The sequence below is a fragment of the Aulostomus chinensis genome, chromosome 17, assembly GCF_037954235.1.
Source record: "Aulostomus chinensis isolate RoL2024-O1b breed Wild chromosome 17, RoL_Achi_v1.0, whole genome shotgun sequence".
NCBI classification, from domain to species: domain Eukaryota; kingdom Metazoa; phylum Chordata; class Actinopteri; order Syngnathiformes; family Aulostomidae; genus Aulostomus; species Aulostomus chinensis.
The window spans coordinates 21,462,709-21,475,356 of NC_141336.1; the positions used below are offsets into that span (position 1 = coordinate 21,462,709).

Here is a 12,648-nt window from a genome sequence, read left to right on the forward strand (position 1 = left end):
TGGCGGGATGTGGTTGACTAAGATAAACCTTTACCTCTCACTTTATCTGGTTTCAATCTAAAGCACACACCCTCCACTCTGGCTGAGTACGAGTGAAGCAGCTGCTTAAGTCCAGAACTCACTGAAACACAGACATCAGATCACTCGGACAGCTTCCACTCCTGCCACTTCCGTGACCGGTCCCTCAATAAAGCTGAAAATAGTGATGAGCAGTGAAAATATTTACTATGATGCATCTCTGAACCCATCATTAGTTCCACCCCTGGTATCTGCTCCATAAATCTAAACGGAATCCTTAAAAAATTATCATACAGACTGCTAAAGATTGAGGGATGCTACACGTAGCCATCATTGATCTCTTGCTAGTTTCGTAGAAGTATTGGATTGATTTTCCGGTTTTCAGTATGTTTAGTACGATTTTAAATATGTTTCCTGATTGTGTTTTTAACAACTCCTTATATTTCAAAATACAAATAAGCCAACAAATAAGTAGAAATAAAGGTTTTATTCACCACCACCAGAGGCTGTGTCATAACCTATTTAGTGTTTTACAACTGAAGCTAACTTTACCTCAAAACTCTGCTTTCCCTGCATCAGTGTGTTCAGTTCCGCTCTGCCACCTGTGTAGCAGCGTTGGTGCTTAAGAGTGCAGCACATCCAGAATCATTTGAATGGCTTGTAAAGACGCAGTGTCAAACAAGGTTAATTGTACCGAACAGATCACTACAAAGAGGTTAATGTGTTAAATCATTGTAAAAATGTCAAGCGTCACGACAACAGTAATTATTTGATTAAATTTATGTGTCACCATAGCGATACCTTTTGAGGATGCGTGAATGAATAGTTGACCTTGGAGCTAAATTCTTGGTGCTGAGATTTTTGTTCTTAACAAGCACTAAATAATCCTCCAGTAAATAACAGTATCAGTCTCATTTTAACCAATATTATGTGTTCTCATTTTGAACCCCAAAAAAAGTGTTTTTGGAGGTCACATATTCAATCTCTGCAAAAACCCTTATATATTACATGTCATAATTTATACCGCCAAAAATCCTAGACCCAGTGAGGACAACTGGTGTCAAATACATCTTTGTTTTTGTTCAAGTAAATGCATACATCTTATCAGAATTCAAGCCATGGGATCCACTTTAAATACTTTTGGGTGCCACTATTCTCTCACATCTGTATTTAATATTATATAGCAGTTATTTGCGTAGCTGAAGAGGGCTGATTTTAATAACTATTAGCCTGTATAAAAGGGAGAACACTAAGATTTTCATTGTGAGATCAGACTCAAGGTAAGCGTTAGATTCAGCGCATTCAAACCTGGAATGCTTACAAAGAGCGCCGAATCAGCTGGATAAAGAAATTATGTAGATGATGTCAAAGGTTAAACTTTATTTAAGCGTGGAAGCATAAACATGCTGTCATGTAATCAGTTTTTTCTTCTTCTATCTTTTTGTGTAGCTCTCTGGGGGGAGTCAGATGACAGTAACTCTGAGATTGAAGCAGCCCTGCGTCCTCAACCTTTCAACACAAACAACGACGACATCGACGACTTCTATGACTGACAGTCTCCTGGAGATATTTTTTAAATGTGCCGCATTATATCACAGCACGATTTCAGGCACCTCGTAATTCACCTCTTGACCATTATTTTAGTGGCCTGCTTTGTAAATCATATGCACACTGTATCGTAAAAACAAATAATAAAGTTGACAGCTCTCACGCTGGGTAAAGTATGTGAAGAGTTGTCCAACACTCTGATGTTAACCCTGCTTCAGTCTCTTTATCTGAACAACTCTCCCGGCTCATAATAGCAGCTCGAAATAGATTAAACTGATCTTTTAAAGTGATTTGTTTGCACTAGGCTGAAAATCATGCATTTTGAATGCTGCAAGCATCTCCGAGTGCTCTACCTCCAGCCTGCTCGAGTGTAGTGATGTGAGTCACCTGTGAAACGACAAAGCACAATGGCCACTCTGCACGCTGCTGGGCGACCTGTGAACCTCCTGAAGAGGCCCATCTCCCGGGGCACAAAGTGTTGCGCCGCTAACAAAGTCACAATGTTTAGAAGCTCCAGCAAATGCACTACCATATTTTTACAGCTGCTCCTTATAATTGCGCTCATGCTACAGAATTACAAACACATCTGTCTAATTTGCAGTGTATTATTGTGCAAATGAGTTGGGAGCAGCAGGATTGTTGCTGAAAGCACACAATGGAGTCTTTTGCAATTTGCACATTGAACATTCTGGATCTATTAATAACTGGAACCAACTGTGTGGGAGGCTACATATCCAAGTTTACATTTATTGTTCGTTATGTCTGCAGTGTAAATCTCCAAATCTGCCAATTCTGCTATGCTGTAAAAGCTGCTGTCGTTCAGTGTCAGCAGGATTCCATTAGTAAGCTTTAGGTGACTTTACATGCCTGAACCTTTTAAAGTAGGACTCCACATTCATTACCAATAATGGCTTCAGACAGCCCTGACCCACCACAGAAAAGGGACTGTGGCAGAATAATTTGGAGTTTGCTAAAAGGCTCCCTAACATAATATCTATGTTAAGGAGCATGTCAACAGATACTTGTGTGCGACAGTTAGCTCATGTTGGAAGTGGAGTTATATTAATGTGTACTAACACAACATTTTTTGACAAAGAACTTTTATTCTGTGCCGAAGAGACAATGATGATGATGATGATATTCAGCTCATTCTTTTTAGAGTGTGTAGTTTCATGGGAGAAAGTGTTTTATCTTGCAGTTAGAAGGGTTTTTTATCCACGTGGGGACTCAATTATCGTATCAGCTGTCACATTACTTGATCTGCAATCATTAGATCGACATTAGACGAGCTGCACTCATACTATAATGCCGTGGTCTCGTGGAAAGATGTTCTTGATGACTGAATATATAATATCTCCTGATATAGCCATTTTCTTTGTAGAGAATAAAAAGATTGTGATGGCATTTTTCAAAAATAAAGAATTCCCTGTTTAAAGTGTTTTACATGAAAATATAGAAGCTTTTTTTTAACAGATCAGTCAATGTGAGGGAACGGTCGTAATCCAAATATTGAAATATATGTGAGATCTTCTCTTCAAGCCACATCTACGTCTTTGAGTGATTCAATCACTAAACTCTTATAACCAGAAAAAGAGTTTATCCCATTATCTGTTAGAATGTTTTAAGGGGTTGATTGGCTCACACTTTTAGGTTGGTATTCAGCTAAATTGCTTTTTTTTCCTTTTTTTTTTTTTTTTTTTTAGGACAAAACAAACTGCAGGGTTCACATGGTCATGAAAAACCTGGACCAGTGATAGAATTTGAAAAAAGCATTTTCTAAAAACTACATGAAGCCAGAAAAGTCACTGTCATTTTGCACAAATACCTGCATATTTGAATGTAAGTGGTTCAGATGTGATCAACAGATAAAAATCTAGTGTTTAATATCATTGGTCTCATCTGGACTGTTGGTTTTGAGTCTGTATCCTTGTTCTTATCATGGATTGTCCAATTGAAATCCTTGTCTTTTGATATTTATATTGTTCATTGTTTATCCCTTGTGTGTCTGTTAATGCATCTGTCTTATGTGTTTGTTTTTTTCAGTTTTCATGTTTAAATTATATGTGCTTTTATTTTGTAATCACTTCCCTCTTAGTGTTGCTTTACTTCCTGTGTGTCATTTTCCTGTAAACGAATTTTGAGCGCCACCAGCTGAACTCGCTCGCTCACGGTACCCCCAAACAGGAAGGGTTCAATTTAATTTGTTTTAACGTAAATGAAAGCGTTTGTGGTTTATTAATCATAAAGCCGGATCAAGGAGACCTGGATTATTCTAAACCCAACCCTTGAAATTTTGAAAACGCAACTTTTTTTTTTGGGCAGCTTCTCTGGTGCTAGCTGTCATTCGCCGTTAGCTTGTAGCTGAATACACCTGGCTAGCAGTCTCTGTGTTCTGCAGTCAAACAAGTGATGCCGCTGGGGGAAACGTCTTTGTGAGCTCGGGACATCTATTTGTGAGTACTTAAAATTAAAAATACACGTCTTAATATCCAATGAAACCGCATTGCTTTTACATTACTTTTAGAAAAAGACTTGTATTTTTTTTATTTAAACATCGACTTCTTTTCATTAATCCTGTGGTAACTGACGTTTTTGAGTCTGCGTGGCCGTGAATATTTAGCTTAAAGGTGTGGGAAAAGCGGATTGTGTGTGAATGTTGTGTCAGCGCTTGCAAAGTTACTTTCATCCGCTGTGCGTCGCTGTAGGCTGACAGTAACTGAGTTTTCCCGGCAGCCATTTTGACAGGTACCAGCAAGGTAAACACAGGTGTGAATGAGCAGATTTATTATGGTCCCGGTCTGTTCAGTGACTCAACCATTCCAGTCAGCGGGCTATTTTTTTGTTATATTTCAAACGCTTCATTAGATTTTGGTCTAAAGAATGCTGACAGACATGTGGGTTGCATTTTGTTGTTGTTTTTAATCTCTTAATGTCCAACCAGAGTATCTATATACAAATCAGAGCTGTGATGAGCTGAACTACAAGAGTTTAGCTTGCTCTATTGCAGCTGATACCAGGGGTTTTTGTTTGTTTGTTTGTTAGTTTTTACTTCAAATTGTTCTAAATACAACAATAAAGGCATATTTTGTCATATGAAAATTGGACATGTTGAAGCAGCTTCAAGAAATAAAAGGAAAAAAATAGATAAAAAGGAGAACACAAAGAAAACAACACTGTGAGGGTCTCATTCTAGAAGAGCAAAAAGGTCCATTAAAGAAAACAGTCTCTGGGCATCACTGCTTGTCATGTCGTACAAGGATTTTACAATGGATCGTTCTTCCATCTGCCTTGAGGTGTTTGCATCTATGAATAAAATGTTTCGCAAGTGCTATTAAACTGTTCACCAACAAGTCCAAATTCTTCTCCTTTGTTAGCGGGCTAATTTCAATAGCAGTACTGGGGCTTACCTAAATGGAACACAGCTGTAAATAATGTTATGTATACCACACCAGTGTTTACCCTGATTTGACTAATACACACGTCAGTGTCGGGTGTTTTCAGGGTTCTCAGGAAGTGTTAGACGGCCCTTTTGTCCCTGTTGTCATGTAATAAGATTTTGCACAATCTGACACGGAAGTTAACACGACAAACTCAAATTAGAGTAAAACTGTGTGTCTAGTTTAGAGGTTAAAGTGTTTGTTTTTGTGTCACACGAGATTATAACACAGACATAAAATCTACCGTACTTGATCTGAAAGGGAGCAGTCTTTCGTCGCACAAATAGTTCAATGTGAAACTAAACTGCAGAAGTACAACTGAAAGAGTTTTTTTCTTTTCAGACTGAAATTAAAAGCACTGTTGGTGTGGAGGGAGGGAGTCATCTTAGCCACAGATGCTCATATTTTCTTTCTTTGAGGAGGTTTTGTTATTGTGACTGTCAAACTTAACATATCTTAGCAGCCACATGTGCTTGGAGTCCGCAGAGAGCCCTTTCTTCTTAACAGTTGAACATGTGTTTTGAGTTGGCCAGAGCTCATAGCTGAATGAAAATATGTTTTGGTTTTATTGTGATGGGTTTGGAGCCTTCAGTAGCAGTGGACTGATACATGTCAACCAAATAAGTTCGACGTGTGTGAATCTGTTTCGGCTGAATGCTGTGAATCATTCTTTATTTGCCGGTAGAGCACCGCGTCTACCGCACAAGACAAAGGTCAAGGTCTGATGCTATACAACCTAATAATACATTGTTTGCAAGTGTACCCTGCAGGATTGTATTGATAACAATGCAAAAAACAAATAGTGTGATCATTCAGCCATTTATAAAGAAACAGTTTGAGTTTCATCTCATCCTGCCCAGTCTAATATGCGTGTATTCTTTTAGCACATTATTTCAAAATTGTATTTTAATCAGTATCTGTTGATGACAGTCAGTTTTTAGTATATGGGGGACAAATTGGCAACATTGGTGTGATACTGATACCACTGTACTGGGGTATATTTATTTATAGCAGAACTCAGAGTGCTTCACACACTGACGGTGGAGGCTGCAATGCATCTACCCATCGTTAACATTTGGGCGTTCTGTATCTTCCTCAAGGGTAGTTTGATACAGGGGGGTCGCGAGGATCGAACCAGTGACCCGTCGGTTACCAGAAGAACGTTCTACCTCCGAGCCATCTTCTTGGTACTTTTGCCAAAACTTGTCATGAATATTGGCTCGTCTGTAAAACCTTCAAAACTCCCCCCACCGTATATTCTCACTGTAGCTACAAATGGAACATGCTGTTTTACAGTCATGTAATATTGTCATGATATTTATGATTGCAATTTTTCCCAGAGATGGGAGTTATACTGAACTTCATTTAACTCATAATATTAATACAAGTTTAAATTAGCCCTGAGGCTAACACTGTTGTGTTCCAGTGGCTCTGCAACTTAGAAACACTGTGGTAAATATAAAATTTGTGTGTTGTTTTTTCATCATGTAAAAATATTCATTTCATTTAAACCTATTTTAGTTCCATCAATATCCGCTATTTAAGTATCAGTGTTATTATCAGTCATTGGTATCAGCCAAAAAGTGTGTGTTTGCATGATGAGCCCCTATCCTTGGCTCAGGGTTTGCTAGCTGAGAGGTGTTTCAAAGACATACTGTCCATGATTCATTCATACTAGAGCTGAATTTAACTAAAAAAAAAAAATGTCTGCGATCACATTAAATCCAAGTTTTTCCATTTATTCAGAGCTTATGTACTTTTTTGTACCCAGCCCAGCAGAGTAACAGAAAAACCAGAGGACAAGTTTCCAACAGCCGCCTTTGTGTGACGGTTATTTCTTTCAATCCAAGATGCTGCCAAGAGTGAAAAACCATTCATGTTCGTTTCACAATATCTTTTATTATCCGTACTCTTGGCTCCGTCACAAGCCAGAGTGACCTGCCCGTCGTTCAGACTGCCTCCACTAACACAGGTGCGCTTTCTGATGCTTCCTGAGACATTTGTGACACCGGTGTGAAGGACTGTCTTCCTTCATGACCGCAGATTTCAACATTGTGGAACAGAATCATTATTGAAGGTGCTGTGTTTGGATGTCAGTGTAATGTTTACAGTACTAGTGGCAAAGTTAAACATATTCATGAACAATGGCCATGTGATTGTGTAAAATATTCCTGCCCCCCGGACAAACCTGTAGCGCACACCTTCCATTCTTCCCGAGCCTACTTTTATTTTCATCAGTGAATAATCATTTAAAGCAAGGTCATTTTGATCTTCTACCTCAATAGGCCTCAATTAAATATTCATTCATTCTCATGTGGCCTCTTCGGCAGTTTCTTTGGTATGTGTGGTAAAGAGACAAAAGGCTGTGCTTTTGATTACACAAGCTTGGGCTTTTTCAAATAGATCCGCTGCCATTATACACAGTTAAACAATCTTTTCCACTGATGAGTTGTTCGTAAAATGTTTACTTTGGCGAGGATGAGTGATTTTGTCCTTGAATGTTGGAACAAAAACAATTAATTCAGATTGCAAAGCCTAATGCGGTAATCTACATGGCTTCTGTTTCATGTTGTACTGCCGCAGTTTGAGTTCCAGCTATTTATCAACCCCATTGAGTTGCCACCTTTTAAAGAATGCAGCCTTTTATTTTCAGGAAAAGTGACAAACGAAGTGTCACAAAAATAGAATAATCAAAAAATACGTATCAAACATGAAATAACAACATTGATAGAATTGTAAAAATGATAAACAGTTGATAGCAACGCGTGTAACCCTTCAGCCACTCTCATCACTTGCTGAGTTTTTTTTATTACTGTTTTGATTCCTCATAGTAGCAAATGTCTGAACATGTACAATGGGTTCTGTTCACTTCAGGTAACGAGTGTCTTTCTAAAACCGTATCTTATTCTCCCGTTGAATTATTCCTTCTATTTAAGTACATGTCAGTGCAGGCTCGCCGACTGTGTGCTGTATAAATGAATGTGTCGTGCTACCTCCTGCAGAGATGGATCATTGATCTGACGCCAGTAGGACATGGCAGGCTCTGATCAACATCACTTCCTATGCTGCAGATAGCAGTAGCCTACATACCCTTCAGCATTATGTTGGAGTATTCATATCAAGTGTGTAACTTTATTATCTCCGTCAAAGAGGTAAGGTGACCTCCAGCGCGTGTGTGCGTTTGTTTGATATCTCAAATTCATGTATTTTGATGAAATTTGGTGGAAATATCAGCAATAATATTGTGTGTACTGGATAATACTAACATAACGGTTGACCATTTGCATATTTTGAGGAGGTTCCTGGAGATGGAACCCATCGTGACTGCTGATCCAGAAGAGCAAATTCTGGCCATTAAGAAACAAATTAATGAATGGATTGTGATATTTTGAATTCTTGGGTAGAGGTTTTGTGCTCTCTGGTTCATTATGTGGTAGCTGACTAGTCACATTTAAAACAGAACAAAAAATGTGATATCTGCTGCATGTATTCAACTCTGTTAACAGTGCTGTAAATGTTATACAAGGGCGGCTGTAGGGAGTAGTAGATGGAAGTTTTGACACATTCATTGGACATTGAAATAGAAGCTTTACATAAAATCCAGCTAACTCCAGTTTCATTAGTAACACCATGGCTTTTACAGTTACAGAAGTAGAAAAAGCATAAAGTTATTTCCAGCAGGACTACTGGTAATTCTTTTCAAAAAATTGGCATGATATTCTGTATATTCTTTACAAATGACATCTTGATTGGTAAAATTGGGGGGCATTAAACTTTTGTATCTTGGATCCATTTACATCTTGATTTGAAAAGATAGGGGATATGTGTGATCATACCACCAAGCCTCCAGCCCCATAGCCAGAGGGGGTTATGTACGACAGTTGTCTCTGGAGCTCAAGCAGCCATACGAGACATCTTAATTGACCAGTTGGCATTTTTGATTGGTTAAGCAAAACAGATGAACTGCAATTTGTGTCAAATAAACATTTATGTTTATCAACAAAGAAACATATTCATCTCCAAAATAAAATATATCCTTTTTTAAATTTTTCTTTTTTTAGCGAGTTTGTTTTCCATTTGGAACAAATGGGAGCGCTCTTGTTATTCATCTTATATGGAACATATCTCCAGCGGTGCCATTACATTTATCACTTGATTCAGCAAGTATCTGGAAGTGCAGCGGGTGAACAATGGTTCCAGGGATGATTTGCACATGAATGACGTCTGTGAATGAGAGTGGGTTACATAGGAAGGCTGTCTCTCCATAGCCAAGCCAGGAAGGTTCATTCCCCTCTGCCCCCACTCCGTCGACCAGGTGAGATTCTCTGACACAAAGGGCCAAGTGAAAATGTGTTCAGCATGGATGCCTAAAAACCTTATTATGGTGATGCTTAGGGAGGATTTCAGTGGACGTATAAAAGGGTTGAGTTGCTCCCATCTACATCTGGATCTTGGTGTATTGATGTTACACATGTCCATAGAGCTTTGATCTTTTGATTACAAGACTATATTTTTTGCTATTTTAAAATTCGATGTCATCGAAGCAAGATAAAGCCTGCAGCCCCTCTTTTCTAGTGCATTTCACAATAGTTCCGTTTTTTTAATCCTGCTCTCTTTCTGCCAGAACATCTCAATTATGCATTTTTTTCCCTTCGTGCTTATCGAACAGGTATGAATCCGCATGTAAAGATGAAACATTTTCCAGAACGAGTCACAAACGTGTACGTACTTTTTTTTTATTTGTCTAGTCATTCTTAGGAACAGTTTTTGTTTTTGTACTGTTCAGTTGTCAGTTACAAATGGCAATAAACTTCACTCAGACTCAAAAAATGCACCTGAAATGAAAATATTCTCGATTATCTGCTGATACTATGAATGTCAGTGCTGCTCGTTTTCATGTCATTTAGGTTAATATTGTGTACGCAGGATATACTGGATGTGTTATTAGAATTCCATACTCTGGAATAACCTCACATAGGCTCATTTAAAGTTAATATCAGGGATTTCTGTGACACTAAAACACAGCAGCCAGACATGTTACTTATAATGGAAACATGGATATTTACTGCTAACATTCATTCCCGCTTAATAAGACAGGAAAAACGCCAATCCATTTGTCCAGTTTTGATTGCACCATGCGTGTGCAGCTTTTAGCCATTTCATTACTAAACTGCAGCATTGGCTGTTCAAGCAGGTTTATGAGAAAATGTTCTATTTCTACAGTTTAGTGTCCATCAAATCAAAATATTGAATCTAAGCTGTTTATCTCTAAATAACCACTGTTGGTCTACATACCAGCTGTAGCTTTCACACGTGAACACAGCAGCACCTCAGAGGACAACTCCTCCTATCCTGCAGGAGGACACGGCGGAGGGGAATGCTCCACTAACTGCCCTCTTCAGTAGCATAAAACATGATGTTCAATACAATGTTCTCTAAGAACATTGTATTGAATTGGAATCTGTCAATGTCATGGAAGGAAACTGGACTAAAACCAAATTATGGCTAAAATGAGACTAAAAACTTTTGACATGTTATTGACTCAAACAACATGCATTTCAGTCAGAAAACTTAAAACATAGTTAAGTCTAGTTTAGATTTAGACCAAGAAGAAAATAGATAACAAAATTAATACTTTTATGAATCACCTGCTATCTGATAAGGAAGTGATAAGTTTAAGTTTTAAGCCTTAAGTTCACAAGTCAGCATGAGGACATAACCATGATCTGCCTCAGTTAAGTGGGTTTCTGTGAGCGTGCCGGCTGAGAGGATGAGGAGGACCACCACGGCTGAGCCATAATGAAGAGACCCAAACTGAAGCTGTGGTCAGAGAGCTCCAAATCTAGATTGCCAGATTCCTGTTCGAGATGCTTGAAATCACATTATAATTAACCACATTTAGGATTGAGAGCAAAGAGTATTCCCATGATTCTCTCTCTCTCTCTCTCTCTCTCTCTCTCACACATTCTCTCTCTCTCTCTCTCTCTCTCTCTCTCTCAATGCCTTCCTCCATGCACATCTTTCCATGTCCCTGTTTTCAGTTGGGGTAATTAATATGGAAAGATGGAAAGACATCATATTCTACAAATTCCTATGAGATTGGCTTGCAAAAGCTGTTAAAGCCAAGTAGGCAAATTAGTATTCATGCAGGTTTTCCTGTTGCAAGTCATTTTTCCCTGTGGGACCAAGTAGTAGATTGGGTAGACAGGCAATGCTCATTCTTGATTATGTGAGCAGAATGCCACCACAGAGCCGAAAGCCCAGCAGAAAAAAAAAATCCTGAGGCAGTAAATCAATTTCTGTGACCTGCTAAATGTAATTGACTACACTCTAATTCTTTAACCCCGTGTATGAGGTAGAAAACACATCCTGAGGTACAATGATTACCAGCTATTATATAAATCCAGGGTTTCTGTTTCCGTTAATAACCATTTACAGCAAAATTATACATACGCCATGATTCACTGGCAATAAACAATTGCTTTAATGCACTAGTCTTTGTTTAGTCAATCAACTGCATCTCAGAAAACCACCTATTATTCATAATGAAAAATGGTTTTGTAAAGAGTTTTGCTTTTAGATGCATGGAAATTTGTATGTAAATGGAGACGTTCACATTTTAGCTTGTGCTGAACACTGGATATGGCCTTTAATGTTGCGGCTCATACACCATAGGATTCACCGGCAACATTTTACGATGTTATTTGACATCAAATGTTTTGATTACAGATCATTGCAGCTTCATAGGTTTTGATGGAGGCTGTATATATTTGATTCAGTTAAATATATAGTATAATGTTTGCTAGGAGACTGTTTTAGTTGTTTATTGCCACAGACCAGCTCCTGCAGGTTTGATTTGAATGTAGCTACAACCAATGCTATCTAGTTATGCACTCAGATCTTACTTTTTGGAAAATCCAATGTTTGAAACATGAGCTCTTTTGACAGCATCTCTGGCCTAAACTCGGCCAGCTGTCAGCAGAGCTCTGACTTTGGCCAGATTAATTAGCACTCACTCCTCTTCAGTCCATTCCCTGTTCCTAGTAGACCCAGCTCAGCAATCTGCTGCAAGATAATTTGGTGCTCCATGCACACAGGGCGCAGCATTGACACCTTATGCCTTGTGATTGAAGGCAATCTCCAGGGGACGAGACTAAATTTATTCATGGTGCGCTCTCCCACAGCCGCTAGAGACGTGTCTGCGTCCGCCTGCCACACATCCACAGATTTCCTGCTCTGCATCTTTCCCCGAATGCACAAATAATACTAAATGATCTGAGGGAGTTGTTACAGTGTCTTGTATTCGTGTCCATACAGAGACCTGGTGATCTCTGGGTGGGTGAGTCGCCTCTGCTCTGTGGATGAGAAATGAAGACAGTGTGACAATAATGTCAGGCAAGAGATGTTTTATTGCATTTTCAAATCTACAATCCCATCAAATCTGTTCATCTGTCCACCCCAGAGAAAACATACTTTAACACACGTGTTCATGCTTGCTGCAGCTGCAGGAGGTAGAATTAATGTAATGTCTTTTTGATGCATACAACCTGTTGATGACAGAGATGTCAACAAAGGTGATCACAGCATATTAGAGCTGGGGGGTTGGTAGCAATCCCTGTGATGAACGCTGACTCTCATCCGGGGG

The 12,648-nt window shown here is 38.9% G+C and overlaps 1 protein-coding gene across 2 annotated transcripts in view; it reads left to right on the top strand.

Moving 5' to 3' along the window:
- kiz (kizuna centrosomal protein) overlaps nt 1-12,648 on the top strand; it is a 60,656-nt gene that overhangs the window by 23,305 nt on the left and 24,703 nt on the right. For both annotated transcript variants that reach the window (XM_086182576.1, XM_086182575.1), the window contains exon 15: nt 1,468-4,019. In XM_086182576.1, the coding sequence (XP_086038702.1) occupies nt 1,468-1,571 (104 nt within the window). In that variant the 3' untranslated portion in view covers nt 1,572-4,019. The remainder of the gene's footprint in view (nt 1-1,467; nt 4,020-12,648) is intronic.